The 15,573-nt window shown below is 35.1% G+C and overlaps 1 protein-coding gene across 1 annotated transcript in view; it reads right to left on the reverse strand.

Moving 5' to 3' along the window:
- Window positions 1-3,908: 3,908 nt before the first annotated feature.
- Window positions 3,909-15,573, reverse strand: part of LOC149215286 (putative disease resistance protein RGA4) — a 153,707-nt gene continuing 142,042 nt past the window's right edge. The window contains exons 2-3 of the mRNA XM_089389684.1: window positions 4,160-4,264; window positions 3,909-3,927 (exon numbers count right to left, since the gene is read on the reverse strand). Of these exons, the coding sequence (XP_089245810.1) occupies window positions 3,909-3,927; window positions 4,160-4,264 (124 nt within the window). The remainder of the gene's footprint in view (window positions 3,928-4,159; window positions 4,265-15,573) is intronic.

The raw sequence follows: 15,573 nt of genomic DNA on the forward strand, positions 1-15,573 counted from the left end.
TATGTTGTGGAGATCTAGATCTTGGTCTAGGGGATGGGGGCGCTGAGGGATCTAGAGGCTCAAAAGGATTAAGGCTAGCAAGAGTATTATTATTTTCTTTGGGTGATGGAGCATGGAGATCAGAGGATGTGGAGGGCTACGAGGAAGATAGATTTGGTTGTTTGTGGAATGTCTTCTTTCTTTTAACCTGTTCCCATTTGTTTTCCGAATCTTCACTCTTTTCAATTTTATTTTCTTTTTATGTACATCTATTTGCAAAATGACCATATTCGTGACATACCTTGCATTTGAAGGGGATTTGTTCATAATCCAGCTATTGTATGTGCATCCATTGGTCCACTTTGATTTTAATAGCTTCTGATAGCCCTTTTCCAAGATCCACTTCTAGACATATTCAGGCGCATGCATGCATATTTTCCTTTGGCTCACATTTGTCTATATATTTCCCAACTGTGTTTCCTATGGCTTTGACTGAATCATCCCCCGAGCAGTGAAGGGGAAGGTGTGGCAATCTAACCCAGACGGGGACGGCATTGGGAACATCCATTTCTGGGTCGAAATCCAGCGTCCATATGTTTAGATACAAACCCCTTGTATCCATAAAATAAGGACCATTCCTGAAAATCAGATCTCGATCCTCCTTGGTTTCAAAATGAAAGGTATAGTAACCTCTTCCACAAAACCTGATTGAGATTTTTCCATCTATTGACGCGGTCCAGTTCCTTTCTACCCATTTTTGCACAGTTTTGGGCGATGGCCATAACCCCGTAAACTGCCCCACTAGTCCACGCTCTACCAAAGAAAGTGCTGCTTGACGGGGAAGGGTAGGAGGAAGTGAGATTTCAGGAATGTCTTCCAATCTTTTAACAAACTTGGTGACTGATGGTTTGTTCTTTGCTAGGCCCATTGCAGAGATGAGAGAGGCAAAAGCTTTTGTTGTTCCTTCATTTTCTTGTTGTTGATCTGAGAGAGGCTCTCCATCCTCTGATGCATCCATGGTGCTTAATCCCAGCAGCAGGAAGCCGTTGAGGCGCCGCTGTGAGCTTCTTGCGGTGTTCGCTGGCTAGGGCTGCGTATCTCCCTCAGCAAGCAGAGCGTGTTTTTTCCAATATTTTACAAGCACACTTTTATTAGTCAAATAATGTAACAATATAAATACATGAATGTCTTCAAATTAGAGAAATTATCTTGATTGCACAATCAACTAGTTGAGTAAATCTCTCAACCTCACACCAATGTAGGAATCTAGTTAATGAAGTTTATCTCTGATCCTAGCTAGATTTAACAACCTACTAAAGACTAAGAACAGGCTCTTTAGAAAGTATCACACCTAAAACAAGTAAGAGTCATATCTCTAACATCAAGTGCCTAAGAAATGTTTGAAGATGTTGAATTCCTTTGTGTATTCAAAATACATTTTAAACATTTTCACTTAACATTATATAATTAAAATCCAAGAAAAAAACATTTTCCAGAATATATTTTTTTAATCAATTTTCTTTTAAATTTGACAAAAATGAATTAAAAATATTAAACATTATAATTTACACAATTGAAATTTTTTTAAAATATTAAATACATTTATATAATTAAAATACATTTTAAATGATAAAAAATTATAATTTACAACCAAAAATAAAAGAATATATATATATATATATAATATCGGCGGAAAATGATGAAACACTGAGAAAAAGTTTGGCGTAAAATGCAAAAGGACAAATTTAAGTAACACTCTCAAAGAAAAACACAATGTACACAAAAGAGAATTTGTAAATGCCGTGGCAGCCGATGGGTAGAATGCATTTTGAACACTTTCCATATAAATTCCAGTTTATAGATATTGTAGTTAATACTACATCTTGCTTAAGGATCCGTGATTGCTAATAACACTAATACTAATAGAAAAGCAAATATGTTGACCATCAGTTCATCTCACTGGTATATAAGTCGAATAATGCATTCTTCAAAAACAAGAACCAAGAGAGAATATTTTCAGCTTTCTGTTCTCGCTGCAAGATTAAATAATCATCAAAGCACATCCACGACTCGGCTGCTATCCGATTTCTGCAAGATAATTAAACTTTTTTCTAATGCAACCTAGGATTTCCATCACAATATGACGAATCAGACGCATTTAAAACTGTTATGGAAAAGTCATTTAAAAATAGTTGAAACCTAAGAAAAAGTTGCATCGTAAATAACAACATTTGCTAGGTGACACCGAACAAACTTTTGGAATACAGAAAACATAAGCGTAAAAGTATGGTTTTGCTAATTTTCTAGAGCCAAAATAGCTAAACCTCTCGTCTGTACATTATGCAGCTGCAACTCTCACTTTATGATTGAAAATTGCCATTTAATTCTCGTGGTGACGAGACTTGTTCTTCATTCATCATGCCCGTGACGTTTGCCACCTTTTTCTGATGGGGCCAGCCCACGTGGTCCCGCCACTCCTAAGCTGATGTGTAACAATTCTATGAACCGGACAGTATACGTTTGATTTGGTATTAATTTCAGATTGATTTACAATCAACTTGGCATGTACTGGGGTGGTCTTATCGGTGGACAACTGTCCTCCTCGGGATCCTGGAAAGTTCTCGCTTGGGTTTTACCCTGTTCGCGCCCTTTGGGTTATTATTGTTACTTGGTGGTTTGGCTCTACAGTCTCTGCGATTTTTCCTTTGTATTTGTTGTATGGTCTGCGGTGAAACACAATGCGGTCCCTGCCTGCTCGGTTTACTGTATGGCAAACGTTTGGTTGCGGTTCTGTTGCTCCTGGTCCGGCTTGTATGCCTCGACGGTCTGGTGTCGCTTTGGTAAGTTTGCTACTGTTTCGTTTGTATGCTTGTCCCTCTGTCGTTTGGCGCTTCCCACTGGTGTTGTTGTTTGTCACGGTGTTGTCTGTTCATTTCTCTCAAGAGTCCATGGTTATTTGAGCATTATAAGTTAATGGCATTCTGGTTACATTCTCGGTTCGTCAGCCTCCAAGTTTGATGGATTTCGCGGCTTGCCCTGTTCGGCTCTCGGCTATTTCAACTGGTAAGCTCTCGTTCCCTGCCAGATTTCTTTACCACAGCTTATTTAGACTCTAATGGCTCGGCTCCTCTGTGAGCAGGGTTTGTTTGTTCGAGGGTTTTGCTTTGCAGTCGTGGCTCACCTTCAGGTATGGTTTCTTGTTCATGCTCTCTGCATTTTCCCTTTCAATTTCTCTGTTTTCCGCTTTTCTTCAAGGGTTGGAAATTAACCCTTCCTCCTTTCGTCCCTATGCAGGTGGAGCCGTTCACTGGGTCGAATGCATTGGGCTTCCGGCTATTCTGGATATCTTCCGGGTAGATTTGTTTTTGTTTCTTGTCTGTAATGGATTCTTGTATGGGTCGTTGGTTTGGTTGTTGGCTACTGTAGTGAATAGTTCTCGCCGCGGCTTTTGTTCTTGACCTTTGTCAAACCCTAGGCTTGTGAACTAGGTAGGGTTGAAGCTGCGTTGAACACTAATTCGTATGCTGAGATGGACTGTTAATATTTGTATTTATGCTGAGATGAATTGTTAGTTATATGCGGAAAGAAAACTTGTATCACCTTCAGTTTCGTTTGCATACCTTGTAACTGTATTTGTCTGGGCGCTGTAACTCGTGACCGGTGCTGGTTGGTGTCACCTCTCGTTTGGTTGTTTGTCCTTCTGCTGGTTCGAAGTCTGTCAAGAATTTATAATGGGTTTTGTACATGAAAGAAAAATGAAATATAAACACAGCATGGAATTGTACAGTCTCTATTTTTCTGAGGACGCACGTAAGAGTTGTTTGTGCACTGAAAAACAAGATGTATATATATTTATTTCTGTTCCTTCTTTTCTCTTCTTACTGCTGAACCCCTATGGGCTTGCTTTCCCTCGTTTTTGTACATTGTTTTCAGGCAGTTAGATAACTGCTGTCAGTTGTTCAATTATCAGTTACATCAGTTATTTCATATTTGACATTTATCCATGGCTAGCTTGTTTCCCTTTGTCTGTTTTTACAATAGTAAATAACTGTTCAACGACTAATGATTCTAACTAATATTAATGTTCCTAATTAGAACTCGTTACAGTATTCTAGGCATTTTAAACAGAAACAAAAAACAACAAATAATTAAAATAATTAAAAATAAAGACGAAACAGACATGCTGTCCGTTCTGCGAAACCATGTCATCCTTCTTTCTATCTTCGCCTGCTCCTGCATCATTTTCTCTTTGTTTTCATCCATCTGCTGTTGCTCACATTCAACGCTGCAAAAGAGGATAATCAAATATTTAACTTAGTAAAAAGTAAATGCGGCTGATATATTCAATAAGCCGGTTTAAATTTAATGAAGTCGATATATTCAATCAATGGAGAGCGTTCTAACTATCCCTGGTGAGACAAAGATGGAGCTAACGATATCTTGAATCAAACTTTTCTCCAGTACCAGAAATCCAGCAACGCAGAAACTGAAAGTTAGTGAGAATCCAGCAATATAGAAAGTGAAAGTTGCATGACTATAAAAACTTCAGTTGAATTTCGCTAAGTACTTTTTAACCATCCACATATGTTGACTATTTTCAAAATCAAATACTGCCTAAATTTCTACCCAATACTTGTAAAAATTATCATGACGAATAAAATTCATTTACTACAAAATTAGGTCCCAAAAGCACCTATTTAAAATAAAATCAAGGAATCAATCATAGAACCAGGAAGATACTACCATTTTTGGTGGCAAGGAGGTTTGGGATCCAACAACAAGGTAGAGATCACAGCTGCAAAGTGGTTAGACTATAGAGATTGAAGGTCTTTGGGGATGCCAAAGGCATTATTGACTGGGTAAAAGATTATACAAACTTCTCTCTTCTTGTCGAATTAGATGAAAAAATTCAAAACATTGATAAACACATGTCAGGACATTCAATTTCAACATATCTATAGGGAACAAAACTGGAAGCAGACCTTTTATCCAAGCGTGGCGTAACAAAAGAATCTGTTAAATTCTTCTTTAATACATTTGAACAAGGAGTTAAAGTTAATGCTAGAAGCAGAAACGAATTAGTAAAAGACCATCTTAGCACAAAGACACAGGACTCTGAGTCAGCATATAAAAGTTATAGGTAAAGTATTTTATGTATGAAAGAACAAAGAAGCCAACTAAAAGCAAAGTCAATTTTTGTTTTTTTAATCAACTGTTTCGTAAAAAGAAGTAACAGAAGATTTACGAAAAAAAATAACAGAGAAAGTAAGATTAGAATGAACATTCATAGACAGAATAGAGAATACAGAAAATGTTCTATCTTTATTTATTTTTTTAGGAAAAAAGAAATAAAAATAAAAATGAAGGAATCAATCCTATCTTGCACTTGAGCTTGAGAATCAGATCGCAGAGGACATTTAATGTTTCGAGCATGGCAGCAACTGACTGATCCGGCGGCTATGTCTTTGGCTGCAGCCTGACATTGCTTAAGCATATCTGCAAATTCCAACAGCTTCGAGATTTGCTACCCAGTAAAAACTCAAAGCTACATTGAGCTCATGCTTCTCCCTAGAATTGTTGCATATTTCTGGAATACAATCATTTAGTAAATGGCAATCATCTTTATAAGTTGTAAGTAAAATTATTAATTCTTCGATTAATAAACAAAAACATATAGTAAAACAATTAAACCAAATCTAGCCCAACCATAGTGGAAACCATTGGGTAAATACCTGATTGCAACCAATCAAGTATTTACCGAATGGTGCCAACTATGGTTTCGATTCAGTAAAATAAATATTTGACTGCAACCAATAATGTAGTATTTACTGAATGGTGTCAAGGTTTGGTTAGATTTGGTTTGCCAAATTTATGGTTATGGATGTTTTATTTACATTTATTCACAAGGTCCGTTGTATTATAACTTAACTTTCCATTTTCAGGGTCCCTTGTATTATCAACTTCCCTTTCCATTTTTCTCTGGATCGTTGGAAGTTTATAGATCTATTTATTAGTTTTGTATAGATGACCATATCACCTCTTTAATTTTTTGTCTGGAAGAATCTCATCGCTGTGGAATCCTGGCTTTCTGAGCAATAAGTTTCTATGTTTCTCTATCTAAGATTGAAGTTTCTCTTATTAACATAGTAACATACTCTGCTTTTAGTCGAAGTCCTGATACAAATTTTCTGTTGTAATCACTTTCTTTAATAGGAATAATTTTTTCTGATTGGAAAAAAAAAATTTACTGGATTGCAACATATAATTTACCGTCTCAAACGCCCATTATGCACCCACGATACTCTTCTTGGAGGGGAAAGAACTAGACTTACGCGGAGTCATTTTGGAGGGTCCTCTGTTCAACCACGCCTACTGCTGATGAGGTGCCGGCCTCCATGAAGAGAACCGCTGTTCGTTTGAAATTATCTGTGAATCTTGAATTCGTAACTTCATCTAATGCCCAGGAAACTGTATAGCCGTCTATTGTCAATTTGATGCGACGACCTTCCAAAAGTTGCCATGTATCCCTGTCCGTCCAGATGCCGAATTCCCATATTGGACATTTTTTCACCCTTATTTCTTCAATACTAGTCAGACTCTGCAATGCTTTGGTGATGTCTTTCAACCGTTGGCAGTACTTCATTTGGAAAGACTTCAACATTGGGAATGCTCCATCCTTCAAGGAGGGAAAGTTTTCCAAACTGTTAAAATGTTTGATGACGAAGTATTCCAACTTCGGAAATGCCCCATGTCCTCCAAACTCCTGTGGAAATTCAACGCACTTGTCGTTGCTCGATAATTTTAGCTTTCTCAAATTAGGAATACTTCGGAGCCTTATATAATCTGAAGTTGAGCCGTTATCCCCGTGTAACTCCAGCTCCATGAGGTTCTGAAGCCCAAAGATCCAGCCCTGGGCTACGCAACCTTTTAGATGAAGGATTTCAAGGCGGTGCATGACTTCAATGTCCCTGGGAAGCTCAAGGACGCTACCAGAACTTTTAGAATTAATATATTTGAACGACAGGAATCGCATATTTGTCATGCTCCCAAAAGTGCCCTCCTCCAGTCGAATAATACCTTCGGATGAAGTTGCCTCAAGTGTCAATGACAGGTGTTGGAGATGGGTCAATCGTTTCAGATCCCACCATTGCAAGGCCTTGGCATTTACTCTCTTTCCCCTTTTCAATTCAGCCCTCCATTCCAAGGCCTTTGCAGTGTATGATTTTTCCCTTTTGAATATAAACCCTTTCAACGTGTGTAAGTAGGTGAGCTTTGATATCCCCACAGGCAGCGACTCCAAATTGTCAGAGCCCTTCACATTCAAATGTATCATAGCTTTATGCTCACCTATTCCAGAATGCATCTCCCGTAGATCTTGGCACTGACTAACGTCCAGAAATTGGAGGCTTCTAAGTCCAGCCAATGACTTAGGAAGCTTTGTTATTTTTGTCTGGGACAAATTCAGGAGCTTCAGATGCTTTAATTGCCCTACAGTTTCGGGCAATAAAGTAATGGACGTCTTGCTTAAATCTAATACAGCGAGGTATTTCATATTTTCAAAAAAACTTGCGGAAATTGATTTAAGACAGACATTTTTCCATAGCAATAGACTGCGGAGTCCTGGACACTTGATGGGTTGCGTTATCGCTTCTATATTGTTTTCAATCAGTGAAATTCTAGGGAGGCCCACAGAGTCGCGCACGGGAAATTCATTCAATTCATTTCCGGGCTTTAATAAACATTTAGTTTTCTTGTGAGATTCTAAATTAGCTAACTCATGCAGTAAATCATGCATTTTGCAATACCGCACTCGTCCATCCCCACCAAGCTTTGAAACTTCCAGCAGGCAACGATCAATAAGTTAGTTAATGTAGGAGAGGCCTACATCGTATGGGTGTTCAGCTGTTCGTGGGATAAATCCTTCATCAATCCAAGCGTTCACTAGAAACTCGGATTTTATTGGAGTATTTATGGGAAAAACATGAGCAATAATCAAAGCAAAGCTTTAAATGATAGGGCAAAGCCTGATAACTGAACCTGAGAGAAGGCCAAACTTGGTCATTCATCGCTTGTGCTTCATTTAGATTTTTCAAGATCGATTCCCAATCATTAGGAAGCATCCTTACTCTTGCCAAAGACGCTCCTATTGTTTTAAGGGCCAAGGGTAAGCCGTCACACTTTTGTACAATTTGTTCTGCGAGACTCATGAGACTCTTTGGAACCTGGTTTGGAAAACCAATATTTATGTTTGCAGCACTGTTTTGTGTGACCTCCTTCGGATGCTGGTCTGGAAGACAAATATCTGTGTCTTCCTGTGTATCTCCAGAGGCAGGGAAAGCATAAAGGCAGAACAATTTAATGCTATTTTCCGGTGATAATTTACTCATATTCTTCTTGTAAACCTGAAGCCATGACGGAATGGTGTCTACAACACTCTCTTGACGTGTGGTGACTACAATCTTAGTTTTACCAGCTGATAGCCATTCAATTTTACGGAAATCATTTTTCCATAGTCCATCTACAACAAATAGACAGGAACTTTTTTCTAAATCTTCAATAATTCTGCTTTTAATCTCGTCCACCGGGGAATCTCGAACACTAGCCTCTTCAGTGGTCAAATTTTGATTTTTAGCCCGTGGAAATTTCATCTTTCTTGCAATCTGATGTATCAGAGGTTGCAAGTCGAAATTCTGAGAGACCGCTAGCCAAACCACATGATCGAAGCTTTCCTGGACCTTTTGGGTTTTGAACACACTCTGTACCAGAAGAGTTTTGCCGATCCCTCCCATGCCCACAACAGCAATCACTGGATCTTTCCCGCTTATCTTCTAAATTATGGACATTCAATGCATTAATTTGAAAGATAGACATGAGATGCTTCAGATATTTAGCACTGCCATGTATATGATTGATTCTCTGTCTTAATGTCCGAATCCTACGGCCCATCTTATAACGGAAAATGAGTTTTTGGAAGTTGGAGAAGATCGAGTTACCAAAGCTGCTTGCGCGACATTCATCCACCGTGCATCAATCAGAAAATATTCAAGTTTTTCCAGCCAATTAGACATTGAACGCGAGGTACTGTGCTGCCCCGCCTCGTCCAACAGTAATTTAACAGAAAAAAGCTCGTCACACAGAAATTCAAAATCATTTTTGAAATCGGTGATTAGAGATACCTCTTCCAAGACTTTGTCAGCGACCATAGAAGTGAATGTTTCAATTAGCGCGCTCACAACAGGGGGTTCTGACATGTTTTTCTCCTCCTCTTGATTCCTCTGCACCTCTGAGCCTGATGGCCACTCAACTCCTCTTTTCACCTCCCACTCTCCCACTTGTTTAACTGCAATGCCCGCTGTGGGAGCAGGTAACAAGGTATTTAAGATCAAGAAATTGTCTTCAGCATTCGAACCCCATTCGATAACTATAAGCTTGACTGGGTGGTTGGTCTAGTCCGACATTTTTCTGATATTTTCCGCGTTGTGGGGAAAAAGGGCATATTCAGTGTATATAGATCTGACATTTTTCTGATATTTTCCGCGTTGTGAAAAAAAGGGCATATTCAGTGTATAGATCTGACCAACATAAGCCGGACCGTCTGGCTCTTTCTGACATTTTTCGCGAGTTGACCAATACGCTTTAGGTATTTTTTTAATATAAAATTTAAATTATTTTATTATTATTTAAATGGTATGTTTTTCTATAATATTTGTTATTTATATAATTAGTATGATTCACCGCATTGCAATAAAAAATAATTATGATTATTCCACCATAATGCACTAAACATATGAATAAAACTTATCATCCTATTCAATATCCTTTCAAATTCTCAATTATTGAAGATGAACCTATGTGTAAATGGATTCATTTGTCCATCAAATTGAATGTTTAATTTAAATAAATGTTAATAATATTTTTTATATTTTAAAATAAAATTAAAATTATCAATACCTCACGAATAAATAATGAAATTATAATAACATGTTATTTTCTATTATTATTATTATTATTATTATTTTAACGTTGTTTTTTATTATTTCATATTAATATATTAAGTATTATATATTCAAAAGGGGTAGATAAGTTGGTTTGCTTGGGATTTAGTCTTTGTTAGGTCACAAGTTTAAATCTCATGGGAGGGGTTGAGGAATGGAAGCCAATTTGGGGTGATTAAACTTCTCAAGGGGCGTCTAGGCTTGACCAAAGCCTCACACAATCTTGATGATAAGTATCCTATTATGGGGTACAATTCTACTAATAAGCATCCCATTATGGGGCACAATTCTGGTAAGAAGCATCCCACTGTAGGTAGATCAGTCTTCTACATGTGAGCTAGTTTGATAGGGAAGTGGTCTCAACTTGCCCTACATGAAATCAGAGGTTTTTGACCACTTGTGTATATAAGAATTAGTCCAAATTTTCAAAAATATTAGCCACAAAATCATTACTAAAGTTTCCCAAACACAAAAATATCAACAACCATTAAACAACCTATGAATCTAAAGATGTAACCAGAGCGAGATCCAGAGCACTAGATCTCAGGGGAGCCGACGAAGCTGTGATACATGGAATATATCTCTCGATACAAGCTAAATGATCATTTATTCTCTCAAGGCATACTTTCTCATTTCTTTGAACCCACTTCACATATGCAAGGGTTGCGAATACATTATAATTCTCAGTGCGCTTCTCATTGAGAACTATGCCAAATAGATTTTCCATTTTCCAATACAAGATTGAGGCAAGGAAGCATTGCATTTTCTTTCCCCTGGTATGACTATGGTCAGGAACCCATTGACTAATACCCTCTAGAATCTCCAAGTCTAAGAAAGCTTTCCTTTCTCCAACTATCAAAGCTTCCATATGTCAAATTTCATTTTGGGTTTCTAGGGGGACAATCGAGAGAAAAGATTCAATGTCATCTCGGGCTTGCTATTGGGCCTAGTTTTGGCCTTGTGGACCTTGGCCTCCCCCACCCCCCCCCCCAACTATTGGGCATGTGTTGTTGTTGCATACTGCCAAACTGGAATCTCCACCAAGTAACCGCCCAAGGTTGACTAATGAAGGAGAGTGTAGATAAATGACAATCATGGACTCAAACAAAGAAGAGACCCAAGACAATAAACCTCAAAAGAGCGTGACCTTATTCTTGGAAATGAAAAGCCACATGCACCCAACCAATACAAATGAAACTTACAGGGCCTCACTATAAATGCTAAGGCAATTTTATGCCCTAGGCTTATAAACTTAGACTATCACCAATTAACCATAACAAATAGTGTACCCTTATTTTAAATTATTAATATACTACCATTTAAAAAAAAAATTAAAATTTTTTTATTGATAAGTATGTCTATTTTAAAATAGAGTTTTTGAAATTTTAATTTAATTATTCATAATTATTAAGTGGATGGTAAAAAATTAATCTCCATATAATATTCTAAAGATTTATCTCAAGAGTGGTTATGCCCTTTCTACCTGTCAATAGTAAATTCATGAATTAAAAAAAAATGCCATATAAATATGTGTCATATATGAGTTATCGTTTTTTAGGCATGTGGTAATAGTAAATCATGATAATTGAATTTAAGCTTATGTGATCCATAATCTGAGTTTATAGAAATATTTTCGGAAAAAATCACATCATAAAATCTTTGTCAACACCTTTCGAACCAACGAGTGTAAAAGGGCTAAATTAGACTCAAATGGACTCTGGTCATAATTGAACAAAAACAGTTATATGGGTCACACACACACACACATAGATATAATGCCATTTAATAATTATTGGTTTTAGAAAGCATGTTTATTTTGTTCATTTTCCATAGTGACATAGTTAAAGCATATGCAACAGCATCTACAATATGTAATTTTTCTTACTTAATGAAAAGTTACAGATTTTTCCAGGGGAAAAAAATATTGGTTTTAAAAACTAGTGGATATAATAATATTAATGTTTATTAAATTATAATCATTATCTAATAAGGTAATATTTTTATCCTTATAAATTATAAATCTAAATAATAATCTTATAATGAGTGATATTAACCCATTTAGTAAGTTATAATAAAGACAATTTGAATTATAATAATGTTATTAAGGAATATCATTAATGTTTAATATTATAATAGTCTTAAATATTATTATTATTAAAATATTATAATGTTATAGTAGTAATAAATTTCCTATTTAAATAATAATGTAATATTAACTCATTTTAGTTAGTTATGCCAATAGTAATCTTACTAGAATTATCAATGTATAACATTAATATAATTATTAATCTGAGTCAATATTAATAGTATTACTTTAATATTATCCTTAAATCATGACTAAGCATTGTTAAATTATTATTATCATATTATAATAGTAATATTTCATCTATAATGGTTCTGGGAAACATTTTAATGTAACCTATTCAATAAGAAATCAAAAGAGAACCAAACTAATTATTAAAAGGGCTTTCGGTGATCTTATTGCGCTTGCCTTTATATATAGGTCTGACTCCGATCCTTCTTTCCTTGGTGTCACATCAGCGGAATACTCTTATAGAGGGAAAGTGCATTTTTTTTTTTTTTTTTGACTCTGTTAGATTTTTCTTTAAAGCCCAGCTGAGTCTTAATTCTCATTTGTTGTTCAACGGAAGAGTAATTTAAAAAATTAATATTTCTATACACTCAGTAAATCATGATATTAGATTATATTATTGTAATAAAATTTATTTACAAGTTAAAATTTTATATAGTAAGTAAGTATGAATATTTATATTTAAAAATCTTCAAATATTTTTTTAATGTATATATGCTAAAAACATATTTTAACTATTTTCAATTTTTTTTAATAGTAATAATAAATTTAATTTAATTAATTTTATAGTGCTAATTTAGTTCTTAAAGTTTTTTGGACATGTTAAATTTGAAACATATACAATGAATCTTTCTTATTCATATTTTACCGAGAAAAAATATTGTCTGTCTATACTTTTTATTAAGATGTCTTGTCTGTCTATGCTTTTTATTAAGATGTCTTAATCGTTCAATAAATCATGATATTAGATTATATTATTGTAACAAAATTTATTTACAAGTTAAAATTTTATATAATAAGTAAGTATAAATATCTATATTTAAAATCTTCAAACATCTTTTTTTAAATGTATATATACTAAAAACATGTTTTAATTATTTTATTTTTTTAATAATAATAATAATAAACTTAATATTTTTTTAATAATAATAATAAACCACTTAATTTAATTAATTTTTATAGTGCTAATTTATTTCTTTTCGGACATGTTAAATTTGAAACACATACAATGAATCTTTCTTATGCATACTTCACCGAGAAAAAGTATTGTCTGTCTATGCTTTTTATTAAGATGTCTTAATCGTTCACGATGGTAAGAAATAATTAACAACTTTTCCTTATCAGTGGGTCTATGTGGTGGAACCCATATTTTTAAAGGTGTTTTGAGGTGAGACAAATGACTAATATATTATATTTTGAAATAGAAAGTTAACATTGGTTTACAATGGTATAATATTGATAATAATGTACAAGTGAGCTTTTTATGTTTATGTCTATTTTATATTTTAAGGATATTAATATTATCACTAGGTTTTTGAATTAGTAATATTAAGAATATTGTAAAATGCGTGTTTGTATTTTTCAATTAAAATTTTGTGAAATGTAAAATAATATGAGGTTAGATTTCAATGAAATTGTCGATGTATTTTGGGTGTAGTGTAATTATGGTTATTAAAATGTTTTATAATTACAAATTGATCATGATATAAAGGGAACTCTACTCATTTTGTACTCAGAATAATGTTATTGGTATTGGTTTTCTAAAATAATTTAAGTCAGCTTTGATTTGGTTTTTTTTATTATTTTTTAAATTGTTAGTTTAGAGTTGTAATTTTGTATTATAAGGATAATTTAATATTTAATTAGGTGTAATTATCAATTTATTATTATTTTTGTTGTGGTTAATTATGGGATTTAAATTTGAGGAAGTTGTAGAGCTATGAAGGATTTATTAGATGAATTTCCAAAGTAGGTCAAACTACAAGTTTTTGTTTTTGAATATTTAGTAAGAGTGTTTTACTTTTTTGAATAATTATGAAAGAATTCTTTTATTTGTAATACATCGAATGTAAAGTATATTTGGTTGTAACATATTGCATCACTTCAAATATTGATTTGTGGTGAAATATTATATTGAGCCAACGTTTATTTCTCTGAGATAAGTCAAACTCATTAAAAGGGTTATTTGGTTGCAACATATTGCATCACTCCAAATATTGATTTATGGTGAAATATTACATTTAGACAATGTTTATTTCCATGAGACATGTCAAACTCGTTAAAAAATTCCATCATTGCAATATAATGTGTATCATATCTAAAACACCTTTGGTGATCCAGGTGGTTATTAGTGGCCACCCGCCAAGTCCACTTGGACCCCACCATTGTTTATTTGAGCTTTTCAGTTTCCTTAATTGTAGCGTGGTTTACTATTTTTAGCATTATTTTCGGGTCCTAAACTTTCGAAGCTGTTTTGAGGCCCTAAACAACGTTTTTTGGGAAAACTAGGAGCAACATGGGTCCTTCGATCGATGTTGCTCTTCAGAAAGTTGTAGTTCTCGAATAGATCTTTCTAACGAGATATTTTGATCATCAAACGAAGATCGTATGCCAAAGTTACGACCCCGAGAAGTTAATGTACCAATTTACCCAAACAGGGTCCACAGTTTGGTGTTTCATATTCTGGGGTTAGATTTTTGGATGTTTAGGGTTTTCCATTGTTTCTCAACAATAAATAGGCCTTCGAACCTCATTATAACACAGTTCAGAGGCATGTAGCGGCCACATATCTTCTCAGAGATAAGCTACCATCGCCCTAGCTAGTTTATTTCCATTCCTATTTGTAAGCATATTTCAGTATTTTACAGTAATGAAATGAAGTATTATTTCTACTGCATCTCTATATGTATGGTTATATTTGTAATTTGTTGTGTTCCTGTTTAAATCCGGATCAGTAGTATCAGAGTGGTCTGTTCTTTCTCTGTCTTTCTTTGCATGTCCCCAACGAGGTCGGGATATAAGGAGTTAGGGCTTGAACTGGTCGAACCTTTGCAAGACCAGCCTCACAAATCCCGATGGCCTCCCATGGCGGATAAAAAGAAAGAAGAGGGGGAATGAGATCCTATCAAAATCTTGGTCGAAGAGACCCTCGAGCGACAAAGGAATGCGATGATGGACAACTTTTCCCAGATCCTTGAGCGGCTACCCAAGGGTGACACATCTACTTCCAACAGCTACTCTAGAAACGCCACACCCTTTAAGGTACAAATTAACTTTGACATTCCCATATTTGAGGGTCAGATAGATGCAGACACCATAGATAAATGGTTAAATCTGCTAGAAGGGTATTTTTTGTTCATGATTTTTCCGGCCGGGAAAAGATTACTTTCGCTCTTCTCAAAGCCACCCTCCATGTCAAAGACTGGTGGGAAACCTACTGCGAGCAGAAGGATGAAAGTACGGCCTCACTGTTTTCAACCGCACCCACTTGGAATTCATTCCAAATTG

Source organism: Pinus tabuliformis, chromosome 1_1 (genome assembly GCF_031772625.1).
Source record: "Pinus tabuliformis cultivar Carrire ecotype Pingquan chromosome 1_1, CPIR1, whole genome shotgun sequence".
NCBI classification, from domain to species: domain Eukaryota; kingdom Viridiplantae; phylum Streptophyta; class Pinopsida; order Pinales; family Pinaceae; genus Pinus; species Pinus tabuliformis.